Raw genomic sequence first — 14692 nt, 5'->3', positions numbered from 1 at the left:
GACGCCCAGTCTGGCCGCGTTGCTGGCCGTGGCCCGGCCTAGCGACGCCACCGGGTCGCAGCCCAACGCGCCCGCGCCCCCCGCCCCAGCTTGCTGCTCTCGCCCTGAGCGGCGGCGACGAATGAAGCGATCATTTGCCAGTCGTGAACTAGTCGCCATTACCATTACTACGGCTATTATTACTGTCGCAGCGCAGTCGCAGCCGCTCCCTACACGGTGCACCCTAGGCCTCCAACGAAAGCGTTGTGTTCTGTGCCGTGGCCAAGGCTGACGCTTCTTCCCGCACTTGCATCCCGCGCGTTGTTGTTATTCCTGTTGCTGTCAACAAAGCGCGCCACCGATCCGTCCACTGCTCCAGCTCATCCCGCAAACAACGAAAACAACCCGTCCGGCCATAACTTCATGGACGTCGGTAGCTCGACGACCGCAATCGCTCGCGCGCAACGGCGGATGAAACATTGAATGAAAATTTGACCGTGTCCTGCGCCCGACAAGATGGTCGTCGTGGTTGCGCCACCTCCCTCCCTCTCCCCGGACGTCGTGACTCTGTTCTACGTCGTCGACGACCTGCTGGCGAGATCGCCGATTCTCATCTTCTATGGCCCGTCAAGCACGCCGACCGCCGCCGCGAACAACTCGCGCATTCAAGCCCACGTTTTCACTGCAGCCGGCTTTCAGTCGTATCCTCGCCTGACCGTGTCGCCCAGCTCTCCGCTGTACTCGGCCGTCAATTGCTTGCCGAGAGAGGAGCAAGGCGACGACATATGCCGCGGCCTTGCATACAGCTTGTTCAAGTACTTCTCCGAGCTCCCAGCGAACGTCAAGCAGCAATGGGAGGCGCAGTCATCCACGGTCGCTGGCCTGCGCTCTGCGCCCACCCTATTCAGCGACGCGCACGCAGCCATCATTGCGCAACGCATGGTCAAGGTTGACAACCTGGCAGACGTCATCTCAGATGTTCGTCAGGCCCTGGCGGAGCAGTCGGTCTCCTGGCTGGATGTCGACGTGGTGATGCCGCCCGGATCAATGAAAGAGCTGGACATGGGCGGTCGAGACTCCATTCTTCCCGACCCGTCCGAAGAGGATGTCAACCGCTACCGCTTTGGCGAGTACGCGCCCATCGTCGAGCTTTTTGGCGAAGCAGCCTTCCTGCCGACCTCGCGGATAAAGCGTCGCCCGTCCAAGCCCACGCTGCAGAATCGCAACGGAAACTTCACGCGAGCGCAGAAGGAAAGTGTCAGACGGGAGTTCTGTGAGCTCCTCGACACGGAGGAGAACTATGTTGGCAAGCTGTACGATCTGGTGCACAGTGTCGCGGCCGACTTTAGAGAGAAGGCGAAGGTCAAATCGCCCACAAGCTCGAGCCCAAGCGCGGAAGCATTGGAAGGCCTGTTCCCTCCCAGCCTGGACGAGATTCTAAAGGTCAACTCGGCCTTCTTAGATGATTTGAGACGCGTCGTCGAAGAGACAGAGAATGATGCCATCAACGATATTGAAAACACGCCGGATGGGGGCTCAGTCATGCCCCAGGTGCCTAGTCGAACAGATGTCACTGGCACTTTGTCACTGGCAGCATGTATGCGCAGCTGGTTCCCTCAATTCGCTCAGTGCTACACAGAGTATACAAAGGCGCACTCTCAAATGTCCTATCACCTCCGACAGTTTATGCGCGACGCCGGCTCGAGCTTCTCTCAGCGCATGCAGGAGACGGGCGAGCAGCGCTTGATGTCTATGCTCATCGAGCCGGTGCAGCGGCTTCCCCGCTACAATTTGTACATAGACAACATCCTCAAGCAACTCCCCGCGCGTCATGCCGCCGTCAAAGGCCTTCTTAAGGCTAGGGATTTGATCTCGGACATCTGCTCCCACGATGTCACCAACGCTGGGCCCGATCAGATTTTCGAGAGGCTGCAAAGCTTCGTCGCTGCCTGGCCTCTGGCTTGTCGTCCGACCGGCCGTTTGATCACGGCAGTCGACGCGGTTGAGCTAGCAGCCCCGTACAGAAGCGAAGTTTATGACTCCAGAGCTATCTTCTGCATCATGCTACTTTTTACTGATCAGCTTGTCGTCCTTCGAAAGACCTCGAAGCAGGTGATTGCGGCTCGTGGCTTTCTGGCTCAGTTGGACGGCACGGACGTTTTGCGCAACGATCTGAACGTGGGAGACCTCGTTTACAAAGATTCGTTCCCATTGAGTGCCTTCGACGTTACCGAAATGAATGAAGGCAAACAACTTCAGCTGATTTTAACAAGGCCCAATCTGCGACAGTCTGTGAGCTCTCGGCGGTCGGGCTCTTCCCGTCCTGGATCCCCGCGTGGAGATGCTTGCATACACGTATACCACCTTGGGGGTTCATATGAGTCAAAAGCAAGCCGCTTCATGGAAGAACTTGTGAAGGCTCGTGTTGAAGGCAGATTCACAGAGGCTGAACGGGAGAGTCCCAAATGGGAGGTTCACAGTGCCGCAGCACCCGATCTTTCGCTTTTCAGCGCTGTGTTCGAGGACAGACTTGGTTTAACAGAGAGACCGACGACTTCACGCGTACGTATTGTCATAGACCCTATCAAACACGTGGAGATAGTCCGGCCCGGTCAGAAAGACGTCGAGATTGCTGCTACCCTGACGACAATTAACGAAGGGTTTTACAAGCTCGATATGGTTGGCGCGAACGACTTTGTCACGAAGGACCATCTTACTGCCAAAGAGTTCCTGCCCGTCCTTGCGAAGAGGCGTAAGTGAAATCTGACTTCCCAAACATGCTTTGAAAAACATGCTTATCTAGTTCCCGCAGTGAACAATTTCTTGCAAATGCAGAGTCAGATCAAGAATCCCGCGTTGGTGTCGGTGTTGCTGCAGCGTAATCAAACAATCTTGCAATCTCTTAACGTCGTCCTCGACGATTCGTATCAGGACATGGCCCAGGGTCGTAGCAGTAGATCACAGCAGTCGCCCGTCAAGCTGCTGTCCAGCATCTTTGGGGGTAGTATCAATCGTGAGCCAGGAAGCTTGCGCAAGCACAACTCGACGAAATCAGAGTCAGGCCTAGGCGTCGTTCCTCAATTCCGACCTCCTCAGCCCACTCGACGCACATCCCGCGACCTTCCGTCCAAGCCGAGCACGCCGACTGAAGTCGTATCAGCGGCTGCAGACGCGCTGGCAAAACTGGAGCAGACCTTGTCGAGCTACATCCTGGCTCTTCAAGCGCGCAAGGGAAACATTGTCGGCAGAGTGCTCCGCATGCGCGGCGCAGCGGATGAGCTGACGGTCAATGAGCTCTACAATGCCCTGCTTGAGGATCCCACAAACTACGAAATCGTGGCGCAGGCCTCGGTCGATGTCCTCTTCTGCGCTTTCGAGAAATTTGTCAAGATAGCGTGGCACGACAGAATCGGTCCCATCATTTCGCCTGCATTATGGAAGCAGATCCAAGCCAAGCTCGACACTGCGTATCCCAGCGACTTTGAAGACTTCTTCCGCGGCGCTTTGAGCGACCTTTCGCCTCAGAACCAGCGAGCGTTTCGTGCCTGCGTGAAGTTGCTCGTCGAGCTGCTGGAAGGCACGGGCAACGATGGCGACCGCGGCATGATCACAGCAAGTTTTGCTGAAGTCCTGGTTCCTGAGGGCGACCCAGCGGATTTTGTCTCTGTCCTTGATCGGTTAGTCGAGGATGTCGATCCACTGCTCGACAACAGTATGATGAGTAACTTCACCACGCCTCATGGCTCGGTATCTGAGGCCACGGTGAGTCGTCACCGGAACCAAAACTCGATCTCGTTGTCTTCCAACACGTCGCTGCGCAAGAAATTTGGTCTGAGTGCCTTGACACGCAAAACGAGCAAGCGCGACGAAGACGAGAAGACGGACGTCGGATCGGTGTGGCGTGCGCTCAGCAAGTCCAAGAGCGACGATAAATCCGGCAGCATGTCGAAGGCCGCTCCTCTCACACGGTCGAACTCCACGGACGTCCCGACGGGCTTCTCTCCCAAACGCCCTGTGTCCCGCGATCGCCCCACGGTTCTTGGGGCATTCAACTTTGAGAACTCACCACTGGCTACCATCGGAGAGTCCGTTCCCATCGGTCCGCCGCGGAAGAAGCGTCGCAGCTCGTTATCTGACTTGGCAACTCTGCAAGCCTCAGCTGGGAATACACCGAGCTTCGTCGGCGGCCCGACAACGCCTACAGCAAAGAGGTCCTTCATTCCAGCGCCTAGTCCAGCCACGCCATCGCCGTCCAAACCATCTCTACTGCCAGCACCGATCATCTCGAGTGGGAACAGCCCCCCTAGACGGGAAGGATCGCCATCGCGCGCGTTGCCTCGGCCGCTCAATGTGCGCAAAAATAGCACGCCATCCGCAAAATCGGACGAAGTTGCCGTCACTCCTGCACATACGCCTGGCCATCGGCGGGCAAAGTCGTCCGTTTCCGGTATTCCCAAGCTTCGTACGCCAGTTCCGGGGCTTTCGGAGCGGCCAAATTCGGCCAACGTGCGTAAACTGCCTCCCCAGCCGGCCGGTCAGAGCTCTCCAGAGAAGCCAGTCATGAAGCTCAGGATGCAAAGTCCTCAGAAGTTGCGGGAGCGCGTGCAAAATAACCAGAAGATTTTCGAAAGTGCGGGCGCTGCGTTCCAGGAGGAGATTGCCAAGATCACGGAAGAGATCAACAGCTCGCGCAGGCCTGCATCCGTATCCAACACAAGCTCGCTCGAAGCCAAGGTCGCGGCTTTGGCGGACAGTCATGCGAGCATGATGGCGGATCTGACGTCGAAGCTCGAAGGGCTGTCCAAGGACATCGATTCCAGCCTCCAAGTTTCGGAGTCGCGATACAAGAAACTCGACGATCTGTGGAAGGAGACCAGCGCAGAGAACGAGGCCCTGTATTCCAGATTCAACGAGGAGCTTGCCAAATTATCTGGTCAGATCCGGCGAGGCGAAGGGATCGAGGAGTTGCGGAAGCGTTTTGTAGAGGTGCAAGATGAGAACGCGAGGTTAAGAAAGGAGAACCAGCGCTTGAGGAGAGAGAACGTCGGGCTGAAAGCGCAGCTGCGGGAGTAAGCTCGACATACTACATGAGCGTCGTGATTCACTGAACGGTCTTACCCGTGGACGGTGGGCTTGACGAGGTTATTCTTGTATTCTTTTTTGCATTCAGCCACGGCGTTGGGGATGGGGCAGCAACCTCTGCTATGGGAACAACAGGCACTGCATAACGGCAGCAGATCATGACCCGAATACCCTCACAAGGGCTCACATAGCAATGTATGAATATGCGTTCATCTTTCTACACAGTTGACCAGACCAGTTTGCTTGTGCTTCAAAACGAGTTACCGTGTGGGGCACTCAACCCTTTTGCGTGTCATTGCGTGTACCAGGGCGGGACATGAGCGCTGATCGCCTTCACCCCTTGTTCTCGTCCGGTGTGTGAGAATGTGACCGGGAGCAATACGAACGAGCCAAAAAAGAAACGCAACCGGGACAAAAATAATCCGGGGGCTCATATATAGCGCAAGCACCGCACGTCTAGCACGCTTTGCGATCAAGCACCCAGTCCCCGAAAGTCAACGCCCACTCGTCCGCCACGACCGGCTCTCCTTTCAGCGAGCGTGATAAGCTAGACCATGGCCGCGCCGGCGGACATGAAGACGTACACGGGACGCTGCCACTGCAACGCGACGCTCTTCACCGTCACGATCCCGCCGCTCGAGACGGGCGCCTCGACCGTGACCCGGTGCAACTGCTCGATCTGCACCAAGTCGGGCTACAGCCTGGTGTACCCGCTGCGGGAGCACGTCACGTTTCTGCGAGGCGAGGGCGAGCTGCGGGCGTACGTGTTCGGCAAGAAGGTTCGCACGCACCGCTTCTGCGGCGTGTGCGGGACGAGCGTCCTGATCGACTTCAAGGACGTGCCGAATCCGGATATCAGCAAGAGGATGGCCGTCAGCGTAGGTTTTTTTTTTATTTTTACATATTTATGTTCTTGGGGGGTTGGGTTGGGTTTGGAGGTTTCCTGCGTGTGTTGTGTGTGTGTGTGTGTGTGTGTGTGTGTGTGTGTGTGTGTGTGTGTGTGTGTGTGTGTGTGTGTGAGAGAGAGAGAGATACTGCTGGCTAAGTGCAAGACAGATCAACACTTTCGACAACATCGAGGATCTGATCGCGGACGGGAAGATAACGTGGAAGACGGGCGACGGAAAGCATTTAATGGACCCTCCGTATGCGCCTCTCCATCCGTCAGCGTCGGCGTAGGAAATTTAGATCGAGAAAATAGAAAAGAAAAGAAGAGAACAAAAAAATAAAAGAGCTCGTTAGTGTCGACGTCATAGATCTTGAGTAGCAATCGAGAAGAAGACCATTTTCTATCAGACGCAGACACGCTCCATGGTGCTGTCCGCACGCCTCATGTTTCACTCCTTCCGCCCATCCCGATGCGCGCTGCCATTTCGACGGTCCAGCGTCGTCCAAGGAACCCCAAAACACTGCTGGACTCGCGCCTACTCGTCCACGGCGCCGATGGCCTCGTGGTCGCGCGTCCCGAAATATCGCGCGCCGCCTCCGCCGTTGTACCTGACGAGCCCGGACGTCAAGTACTGCCGCACGTGCGGACGGGTGGTCAGCGAGCGGAGAAGCCACAAGCGTCAGGCGACGGAAGCGAAATACTGCTCGGCGACGTGTCGAAGCCAGAGACCCGGGGCGAGAGACCGCAGGGCAGAGGCTGCGTTCGCGGCGCTGTTGAACGGCGAACGCAGGTTTGACGGCGAGGCTGTGCCGCAGTATATGCTGGAGCTCTGCGCTAGCGTCGGTTCGAGGAACGAGAGCGGGCTCGTGGTTCCCTGCTCAGCCGTGGAATGTCTGATGTTCGGCGCGCGACGGGAATCGGTTCGGGAACGCGGCCATCGTGTTGGAAGAGACGGGGCCGCAGAGGACGCAAATGATGAGAGCAAAGGGAGCGCTCAAGACGAAGAAGGAGAGCGGCGCAGGCGAGAAGGACAGCGTGTTGCGGACGAGAGAGAGCTTGTCAAACGGGCCGCAAGACGTGCGTGCGTGTTCGGATTGAAGGGGACAGATGGCGAGCAGGAGGCGACGAGGATGTGCGAGGCGATCATGAATGGGAGCGTTGTTGAACCAAGCTTTGCCAAAGGAGATTGGGGTATCAGATGGAGAACGTAGCACAGGTGCACTCTTCAATTCGAAACGCTATATAGAGGTAGCCCGTGTAAGGCCCTCCTATCCAGATGAATGAAGCATATGAAAATATGATTTATGCCCACTGTGTTTGTTTTTCTTTTTTTGCCTACCTCCCCAAGATATTTCATGATCTTTAATGATTCCGTCTGAAGATATACCAAGTTCGTGCCGAGCATGGCTGCGTAGATCAAGGCCCTTCGATGATACAAGGAGGGCGACCTCACGTCCATGGTCTCATTTTGCTTCCACATCGTTAAGTATCTTATGAAAAGCCGTCTAAAATCACGACGTATGTGGCTTAATCGGCGCCGGCCATGGCACCGTGTCGAGGTTGGCCGCCGATTTCAACAGCGCAACGTCGCTGCCAGTCATGTCCGTCCTGTACTTCTGGGCGCCTCCAAATTCGAAGAGGAAGTCCATCGGGAACCCGACCTTGAAATCGGTGGCGTTGTCGATCTCTTCGATCTCCTCTTTGCTGAGCTCCAGTCGCAGGGCTTCGATGTTGCCCTTCAGGTGATCGATCTTGCGGCCGCCGACGATAGGATACACCCACGGATATTTGTGCATCACATAGGCCAGCGCGAGAGAGGTCAGCGGCACGTTGTTCCTGCGCTTTGAGATCGCTTCAAGAGCACCCGAGACCTTGATGTGGTTCTCTGTAGCTTGGTTTTGACGACCACCCTGCTTCGACTTTCGGTCCGCCTCGGTCAGGAACTGTCCCTGACCAAGTGCACCCCATGGCGCGATGGCCATGCCTTCGTCACGGCACATTGGAATGATGTCTTAAAACTGGTCAGCACATCCCCATATGAGGCGAATCAATATTTGGAAAAAAGAAGAAAAGAGAAAACAAGCAACAAGAAAACATCTTCGTACCTCGCTCGAAATCGCGGTCCGCCGCAGACCACTTGCCCTGATACACTGAGAACTGTCTCAGATTGTGATCTCTAGCGTACTGGTTCGCCTTGGAAACAACCCAGGCGGGCGTGTCGCTGATTCCCAAGTAGAGAACCTTTCCCTGGGCAACCAGATGATTCAGGCTCTGCATGATCTCCGGAATCGACGTAGTGAAGTCCCACCAGTGGATGTACAACAGATCAATGTAGTCTGTCTGGAGCTTCCTCAAGCTGGCCTCCACGGAAACCTTTAGCGACTTAGCGTGCTGGCCCTGGTAGTTGGCCGTCAACTTTGGCGGGTTTGGACCTGTTGGGTTGGGATAGCAGGTGGTGTACTTGGTTGCGATGACCATCTGCTCGCGATTCTTGCGTGAGGCCATCCACTCGCCAATCCATTCTTCGGACTCTTCGCCTTGGTAATTGTTGGACGTATCGATGAAGTTACCGCCTGGGGCGTGCTCATTAGCTGGTCCATCGCGCCGTATGTCACATCCATGATATGTACGAACCGTTTTCGAAAAAGTAGTCCATCATCTCAAAGGCGGTTTCTTTTGTGCACTCGCCCATGTACTGCTTCCAGCTGAACATGACGTCAGTATGCTACAACGACGTCGACGCGGAGAGGGGCGTACTTCTCGCCGAAGTTCATGGCACCAAGACATAGCGGTGACACGCGCACGCCAGCTACCGGAGCCAGCACGCGGTGATAACCCAGTGCAGTCTTTGGCTTTGGCTTTGGCGCGAACATGGTTTACTGCGGCTCTAACTTTCTTCACGGTTTTCAGTGCAGGAATGGTCGGATTGATTTTCAAAGAAAGAATTGGATACGTGTACAGCTCAACGGGGCTCTGGGTGCTTAAATATTGTGCGCTATCACTAACTGTTCCCGCATGAGGGCACGCTTGCTGTCATGCACCTGATTGGACTCTCACATGGAGGTGCGGCGATTCGTGATGCAACCGACCCGACTCGAACTTATCGGTGTTTATCGGATTTTGTGGACGAATGTCTCTGCCACGGAACGTTTCTAGTCCACATAAAACCGAAATTTCTCGTCCGGGTATGGCGGGCAGGGAATTGAAGCTCGATGGCGGTGGGGCACGGCTGTGGAGATTGTACAGGTGGACACACCGCGCTGTACACTTTGTGACGAGGCCGGACGAGGCTGAAGTGTCGAACAACAAAATGTCGGCAAAAAAATGCACACCTTTGGGCTCGAGGCCAGAGGGAAACAAAAGAACAGAAAGCACCAGAAGAACAGCCTTGAATGAAAAAAAAAGGGAATAGCGAGAATTGAAATGGAAGCCTTCGCCGGCGAGGTCAGAACATGCTGGTCTCTTCCAACATCCCAAGAATGGCCCGATGATTTTCGGGATGAACTCTGGACTGGACTTAATAAGCAACGACGTTGGAATTCCTCAAACAGATGATGGAAGACGTCCAGATCCCTGCTCGAGTGTCGCGCCACTGAGCTTAAACTCCGAACTGCTCTGGGCTTCGACCTGGTCGCTGGTAACGCCTTTTTAAACAGTCAGAGTCTTGGGGGAAGGAAACAGAAACGGAAAAAAAGCCAAAAAAAAAAGAAAAAATTCGGATCGGGTCCAAAACCCCGCGCGCAAGTCGCACTTGAGCCATTTGGAACGCAAATTGTTGCATTATATATTATAAGTATCGTAGTAGTGGCATCGGGTCCAGCACTTTGCATTCTTCTCTTAGTACGTTTACATTATCTAGGCAAAGCACCCGTAAAAGACAGCCTGAGCGTCCTTCCTGTCGCTTTGCAATAGTAGTTTTTGCCACTTTAGAAGTCGAAAGGGAACTTGGGCTGCAAAAATGCCAGTGTCCAACTATGCATCAGTCGCTGGATCCAGCTGCGCGGGCACAGGCTTCCTCGTGAGCCACCTGCCATCCTCAACAGGCGTCTTCAACGCTGGACTACGGGACACTCCAGCGCCCTGCGTTGGACCTGGGTCGGAGGGAGGCCGCGGCCGGTTCAGAGGCTGGAACCACAACTCGTACACGCTTGACCGATTTGGAGCCGCTGCTCCCGAAGCTGGTCTTTGCCCTGCGACGAGAGACGGCGGCAACACAAGGCTGTTAAACTGCTCGAGCTCGGCCCCGACCTTGGAGCCGTGGCGACAAGCCGAATCTGGGGCTGGGGACTGAAGAGGGCCGTATCGCGGTTGAGGGGAGCTGTCACGCCACGAAGCCGCGCGTGACGTTCGCGAATCGCGCGAGACGACGCTGTCCGGCCGGATGAACCCCAGCTCTCGAAGTCGCGCCCGCGCAGGAGGGATGACCAGATTGGCTTTTGAGGGCGTATACAGGGGTAGCGAGACGGCTTCTGCTCTCTCTATGGAAGACTCCGCCTGGTCCACCGAGGAGATGGTCGTTGACGAGGCCCGTCGATCGATTGTTTTGCTTTCTACATGCTCCAACGCCGCCTTTCTCCTTCGACGTCTTCTGACGTAGAAGTACGCCAATGCCGCGATAGAGATCAAAAGGAGAAGTACAACTGTCGTAACGGCGGCTATGAGCCCCGCATTTGACGGATGTTTGTGGGAGACAGTAGTAGACGCAACATTTGGAGAGGAAGTCGAAATCGGAGATAAGACAGTCGATGTTGGCGACGTATTCTCCAGAACAGGCGTGCTGGAAACAAGTTGAGTATTTCCAAGTTCAGCACTGCTTGCATCTCGAGTTGAAGAAGTCGCAGTCACCAAAGTGACAGGAGTTGACGCAACGTCCGTTATTGTAGGTGTCTCGTCAGGCATCGAAGTGGCTTCTGTCGCCTGTGTTGTTGGAGCTGCAGTTTGATCGGTTTGCTGTGTTGTTTGCACGGCTGGTTCAGTCTGCGAAACAACCGTTGGTGCGTTCCCCGCTGGTGTCGGTATCGACGCTGGCGCCGGCGCCGGCGTCGTATTTGAATCAGCAGGATCGCCATGAGCCTTGGTGGCGATTGCCGGAGAGAACAAAGAGCTGAAGAAGGATTGACCAGCTCCCAAGAGAGAAACGAAATCCCGACGCAGGACATTGCCGCCATCCAATCGAGCTCCAGGCGTGATTTGGGCCATCCTGCTGCCCGATTGCGGTGAAAGAAGGAATTAAGAGTAGAGAGTCTTCCCTTCGGCTCTTTCGTGAGAATGAATGCCTTCCGGCACACGTATTACAAGTGCTTCAGAGCAGAAAGAAAAAGGATAGGCATCGCATACCCGTGAAAGTGCGAGCATGGTGTTGAGTTACGAGGCAGCCCAGAACCCGGCATCCATTTTGTATGGTTCTACACTGGACTTGGAACTTTCGACTGGCCCGACAGGAGTTTTCCCTGTTGACAAAGTGGAAACACGGCATTAGAGTGGAGGGGCGTCAGATGCCAATTGCAACCCTGGACAATCATCGTTTCTCGCGCTCGTGAATGTTTGACGGGAGCATTGGCTGCCAGCTCGAAATCATCCCCAAGTGCTCCAGCCACTGAGCGTTGCAAGGCGGCCTTGCGGCAACGGACTGCGTTGTGCTGGCTTTGGATTGGCAGTTCCCTGTTGATTGGGCGTCCCTTTTATCACATCAACCATGTTTGAAACAGCGCAAGCAAGCTCCAGCCGTTCACATCGCCATTCGAACCCAGGCTCTGCGTCAGAGTTAGATCATTCCCGAGCGGAAATCTAACCTGCTCAGCAGTAGCGCACGTCTCTCCTCGCCCCGGACTCCTTGTTACCCGCGTTGTGGCCTGCTCCGCGTCAGGCATCGCTGGGCCATAATCCTCCTCGGTTGCAGTTTGCTGTTTGTGTTCGAAAACGCTCATTAACATGCGACAAGGTCGTCTCGCGCTGCCGGTTCAGCATGCTCGTTTAAACCCTGTGTAAATCGCATCGAAGGGAGATAGTAAATAGAGTAGCAACCTACGGATGGCCATGTGTGTCTTTGTAGCTGTTCGACTGACGTCAAATACGAGTGAATTCACGTCTGTTTCAACTTGTTTTCTCCAATGTAGAAATGGTAACACCGTGGAGGGAGAATAGAGCGGCTCGTCTTCAGCTTAGCGAGCATCTCGCGTAGCATAAACCCACGATGAACAGCCTGTGCAACAGTCCGTGCTGGATGGAATTCAAAGAACGCAAAGCTGGATAGAAGCTGGGACGTACAGAGTTGCCGGTACATTTTTGCCTGCCTATTCGTTTGAAAGGAGGGAGGCCCCGTCGTTTTTCTAGCGTCTTACTAACAGATTCAACAGCTGCCACACTGCAGCCACTACCTTGTAGAAATTGCTGTTCAGCAGAAGCAATGGTGGTCTTCGTGCGCCGATTAGGTCGCCCTTGTGATCGTCAGTTAGCCTCGCAAGGTTAAGAAACTCCCAGAACAGAGGTCGTACTCCGATGACCTGAAACTTTGGATGTCCCATCATGCTGTACTTTTGAAGAGCTTTAGGCCAGCTCTAAGGCATGATTCATTGACGGCAACGACTGAATGATAAAAATCCCGACGGCATAGTGCTACGGAAGATCACGCACCGTGAAGGGTTTGGCAGGTAGACACTATCGATATGACAACCTATGTTCGAGATTGAAGAACTCCGCTAGCCTCGCCGACTGCGTTTGAAAGCTACTTTTTTTTGGATTTCACCAGGGACGTTGTTATTTACAGTTTGTCAAGAGCTAGTCGGGAGAGACAGGAAGCCACTCATAATTTGGAATACTGAACAAATTCATGCAATCGCCGGCTTCAGGATAATGTTATCGATCAACCTGACCGTGCCGATTCCTCCTCCCAATCCGCAGTCTTCGCCGTCCTGCGGGTCTTCAAGTGGTAGCATTTTGATGGCACCGCTGAGAACGGCTCCTCTTGCAGGATCAACCTCGTCAATCTCCTCTAGAGAGTCCGGATCCGCCAGCGATATGTAGTCAACTTCAAAGCGCGCCCTCTTCTCCGGCGGCAGCTCGTCTTGCTTCTGCATGCTCTTGTTCACGACGTCGTTTGCAACCCATAGAATATCTGCTCGTGATCGCTTGCCTTTGAGATACTGCGCTTCGGCGCTGAAAAGCGCCTGGGAAAGAACGACGGCCACTTCCCTTCTGCGCGAGCCCAGGTAAACGTTGCGACTGCTCATTGCGAGACCGTCTTCCTCCCGCTTTGTGTCCCCAATCCGGACCTCCGTGTTCACGTGAAAATCCTGCACCATCCGTTTGATGACGACCGTCTGCTGGACGTCCTTTTGGCCAAAATACACGCGCTCCGGCTGCACGATGTTGAACAGCTTCATGCACACGGTAGCCACGCCTCTGAAAAAAACTGGCCTCGAAGCACCCTCCAGCAGCTCGGCAACAGGTGTGATGGTCACAAAGCTGCCCTTGCCATCGACCTCACTGCTGGGCGGAAGGGTGGGATACATAGTCTTGGTGCTCGGCGCAAAAATGGCGCTGATCCGGCCACTGCCGCTCGTGCTCGCGAGCTCTCTGTCCACCGTCTCCAACAGCTTCAGATCCTCCTTCCACGTCTTCGGGTAGGTGGCCAGATCCTCATTGACGCCGAATTGCGTGGGATTCACGTATATGGAGACCACCACGTCTGTGTTCTCTGCGGCAGCCATGCGCACGAGGGACAGGTGCCCATCGTGCAGGGCACCCATCGTGGGCACGAGCCCGACGGTGCGATTGTTGAACAGGAGATTGCGGCGGAAGGAGCGGAGAGGAGGGACATCGTGGAAGATTTCGAATTTGGGCCTGAAGCTGGCATTGCTTCTCGACGGTGTTCTCGTCGTGCGAGGGGTGGATGCCGGCGAGGGCGCGAGCTTGAAAAAGGCGGCCGACGCCAAGGGACGACGCATGCGAGCTGCCGTCGAAGCCATTGCGCAGAAGTCGGCGGCTGTTTATCGGTCAGTCTGGGAGTGTGGATGTCGCTGGAGCTGGTTGCCTGGTTGTGACCTCGGTGCGGGCCATTTTCCAGCTTCAATCCGAGGATGATGGAGAGAAAAGCTCAACTTGAACCTCGAGCTTCGCTGTAGCTAGCATCCTGGCCTCTGCCATGCCAAGCATTGCATCAGATGCCAAACAAGCTTTGCAAAGGAGGGGTTGACGCCCTGCTCGTCCTGGCGGGCACCAGCTGAATCTCTACAGAGGACATGGTTGCTTCCAGGCTGCTGCTTGTCAAAGAGGGCTTTCGCGTAGAGGCTGCAAGCTCTACAGTCACTGCACGGCCGGTCGACACGTGAAGTACAGTCGATGTGGCGCCGATGCGCGAGGCCAGCTCGACCCAACACCAAGACGATCCTCAAGGCTTACGAAGCATTCTTCATCCCCAGGCTGATCTGAGTGATGCATTCGCGAGTAACTATTGCGGCATCGTGGCATCGCAACTCGAGCAGGAAGCAGCAAAGTCGACCGTGGCCCGCATCCCAGAGCGGCAGCATAGGCGCCGTGGTGTATGGAATCGTTCAACATTTGCACCGTCGAAAGACGAGCTTGCGTGACAATCAGGCCACTTGGAGCGGCTCTGTAATGAGAACGCCCAGCGTCACTCAACGGCTACATGTATTCCAATCACAGAAACACTCTGTAACGACATCGGGCTGTCGCATTGCTATGTGGCGACAACCACAAGACGGGCACTCCACATCGGCGGAA

The 14692-nt window shown here is 55.2% G+C and overlaps 6 protein-coding genes across 6 annotated transcripts; 3 read left to right on the top strand and 3 right to left on the bottom strand.

Annotated features, from left to right (window-relative positions):
• Window positions 1-311: 311 nt before the first annotated feature.
• On the top strand, window positions 312-5285 carry PV09_06721 (uncharacterized protein). Its single transcript, XM_016360402.1, has 2 exons — window positions 312-2731; window positions 2792-5285. Exons 1-2 carry the CDS (start codon window positions 496-498, stop codon window positions 5050-5052), a joined length of 4497 nt encoding a protein of 1498 aa, XP_016211741.1. The 5' UTR covers window positions 312-495; the 3' UTR covers window positions 5053-5285.
• Window positions 5286-5615: 330 nt separating this feature from the next.
• PV09_06720 (uncharacterized protein) lies at window positions 5616-6355 on the top strand (the record flags this gene model as incomplete). Its single annotated transcript, XM_016360401.1, has 2 exons — window positions 5616-5939; window positions 6118-6355. 2 exons carry the CDS (start codon window positions 5616-5618, stop codon window positions 6238-6240), a joined length of 447 nt encoding a protein of 148 aa, XP_016211740.1. The 3' UTR covers window positions 6241-6355.
• Window positions 6356-6392: 37 nt separating this feature from the next.
• PV09_06719 (uncharacterized protein) lies at window positions 6393-7237 on the top strand (the record flags this gene model as incomplete). Its single annotated transcript, XM_016360400.1, has 1 exon — window positions 6393-7237. A coding segment is annotated over one exon (769 nt), but the record flags the coding sequence as incomplete, so codon positions are not given.
• On the bottom strand, window positions 7143-8974 carry PV09_06718 (uncharacterized protein). The gene is made up of 4 exons (XM_016360399.1): window positions 8708-8974; window positions 8585-8655; window positions 8056-8523; window positions 7143-7961 (listed from the first exon to the last, which is right to left on the bottom strand). The coding sequence occupies exons 1-4, from the start codon at window positions 8821-8823 to the stop codon at window positions 7462-7464; spliced, it is 1155 nt and encodes a 384-aa protein (XP_016211738.1). The 5' UTR covers window positions 8824-8974; the 3' UTR covers window positions 7143-7461.
• Window positions 8975-9751: 777 nt separating this feature from the next.
• On the bottom strand, window positions 9752-12552 carry PV09_06717 (uncharacterized protein). The gene is made up of 2 exons (XM_016360398.1): window positions 12445-12552; window positions 9752-12387 (listed from the first exon to the last, which is right to left on the bottom strand). The coding sequence occupies exon 2, from the start codon at window positions 11147-11149 to the stop codon at window positions 9923-9925; it is 1227 nt and encodes a 408-aa protein (XP_016211737.1). The 5' UTR covers window positions 11150-12387; window positions 12445-12552; the 3' UTR covers window positions 9752-9922.
• Window positions 12553-12606: 54 nt separating this feature from the next.
• Window positions 12607-14658, bottom strand: PV09_06716 (pantoate-beta-alanine ligase). Its single transcript, XM_016360397.1, has one exon. It carries the CDS (start codon window positions 13915-13917, stop codon window positions 12778-12780), a length of 1140 nt encoding a protein of 379 aa, XP_016211736.1. The 5' UTR covers window positions 13918-14658; the 3' UTR covers window positions 12607-12777.
• Between the last annotated feature and the right edge of the window lie 34 nt (window positions 14659-14692).

This window comes from Verruconis gallopava, assembly GCF_000836295.1.
Source record: "Verruconis gallopava strain CBS 43764 unplaced genomic scaffold supercont1.24, whole genome shotgun sequence".
In the NCBI taxonomy this organism is placed as follows: domain Eukaryota; kingdom Fungi; phylum Ascomycota; class Dothideomycetes; order Venturiales; family Sympoventuriaceae; genus Verruconis; species Verruconis gallopava.
Note: the sequence above shows the minus strand (reverse complement) of the source record. Positions and strands in the feature narration are given on the sequence as shown.

What these genes read in the sequence shown, in the direction of transcription:
- PV09_06721 (XM_016360402.1), top strand. Translation starts at nt 496, where the DNA reads ATGGTCGTCGTGGTTGCGCCACCTCCCTCCCTCTCCCCGGACGTCGTG. An exon ending in GCCCGTCCTTGCGAAGAGGC is followed by an intron (nt 2,732 to 2,791) that starts GTAAGTGAAATC and finishes TAGTTCCCGCAG; the next exon opens with TGAACAATTTCTTGCAAATG.
- PV09_06716 (XM_016360397.1), bottom strand. Translation starts at nt 13,917, where the DNA reads ATGGCTTCGACGGCAGCTCGCATGCGTCGTCCCTTGGCGTCGGCCGCC.
- PV09_06718 (XM_016360399.1), bottom strand. Translation starts at nt 8,823, where the DNA reads ATGTTCGCGCCAAAGCCAAAGCCAAAGACTGCACTGGGTTATCACCGC. An exon ending in GGACTACTTTTTCGAAAACG is followed by an intron (nt 8,524 to 8,584) that starts GTTCGTACATAT and finishes AGCACGCCCCAG; the next exon opens with GCGGTAACTTCATCGATACG. An exon ending in GGACCGCGATTTCGAGCGAG is followed by an intron (nt 7,962 to 8,055) that starts GTACGAAGATGT and finishes ACCAGTTTTAAG; the next exon opens with ACATCATTCCAATGTGCCGT.
- PV09_06717 (XM_016360398.1), bottom strand. Translation starts at nt 11,149, where the DNA reads ATGGCCCAAATCACGCCTGGAGCTCGATTGGATGGCGGCAATGTCCTG.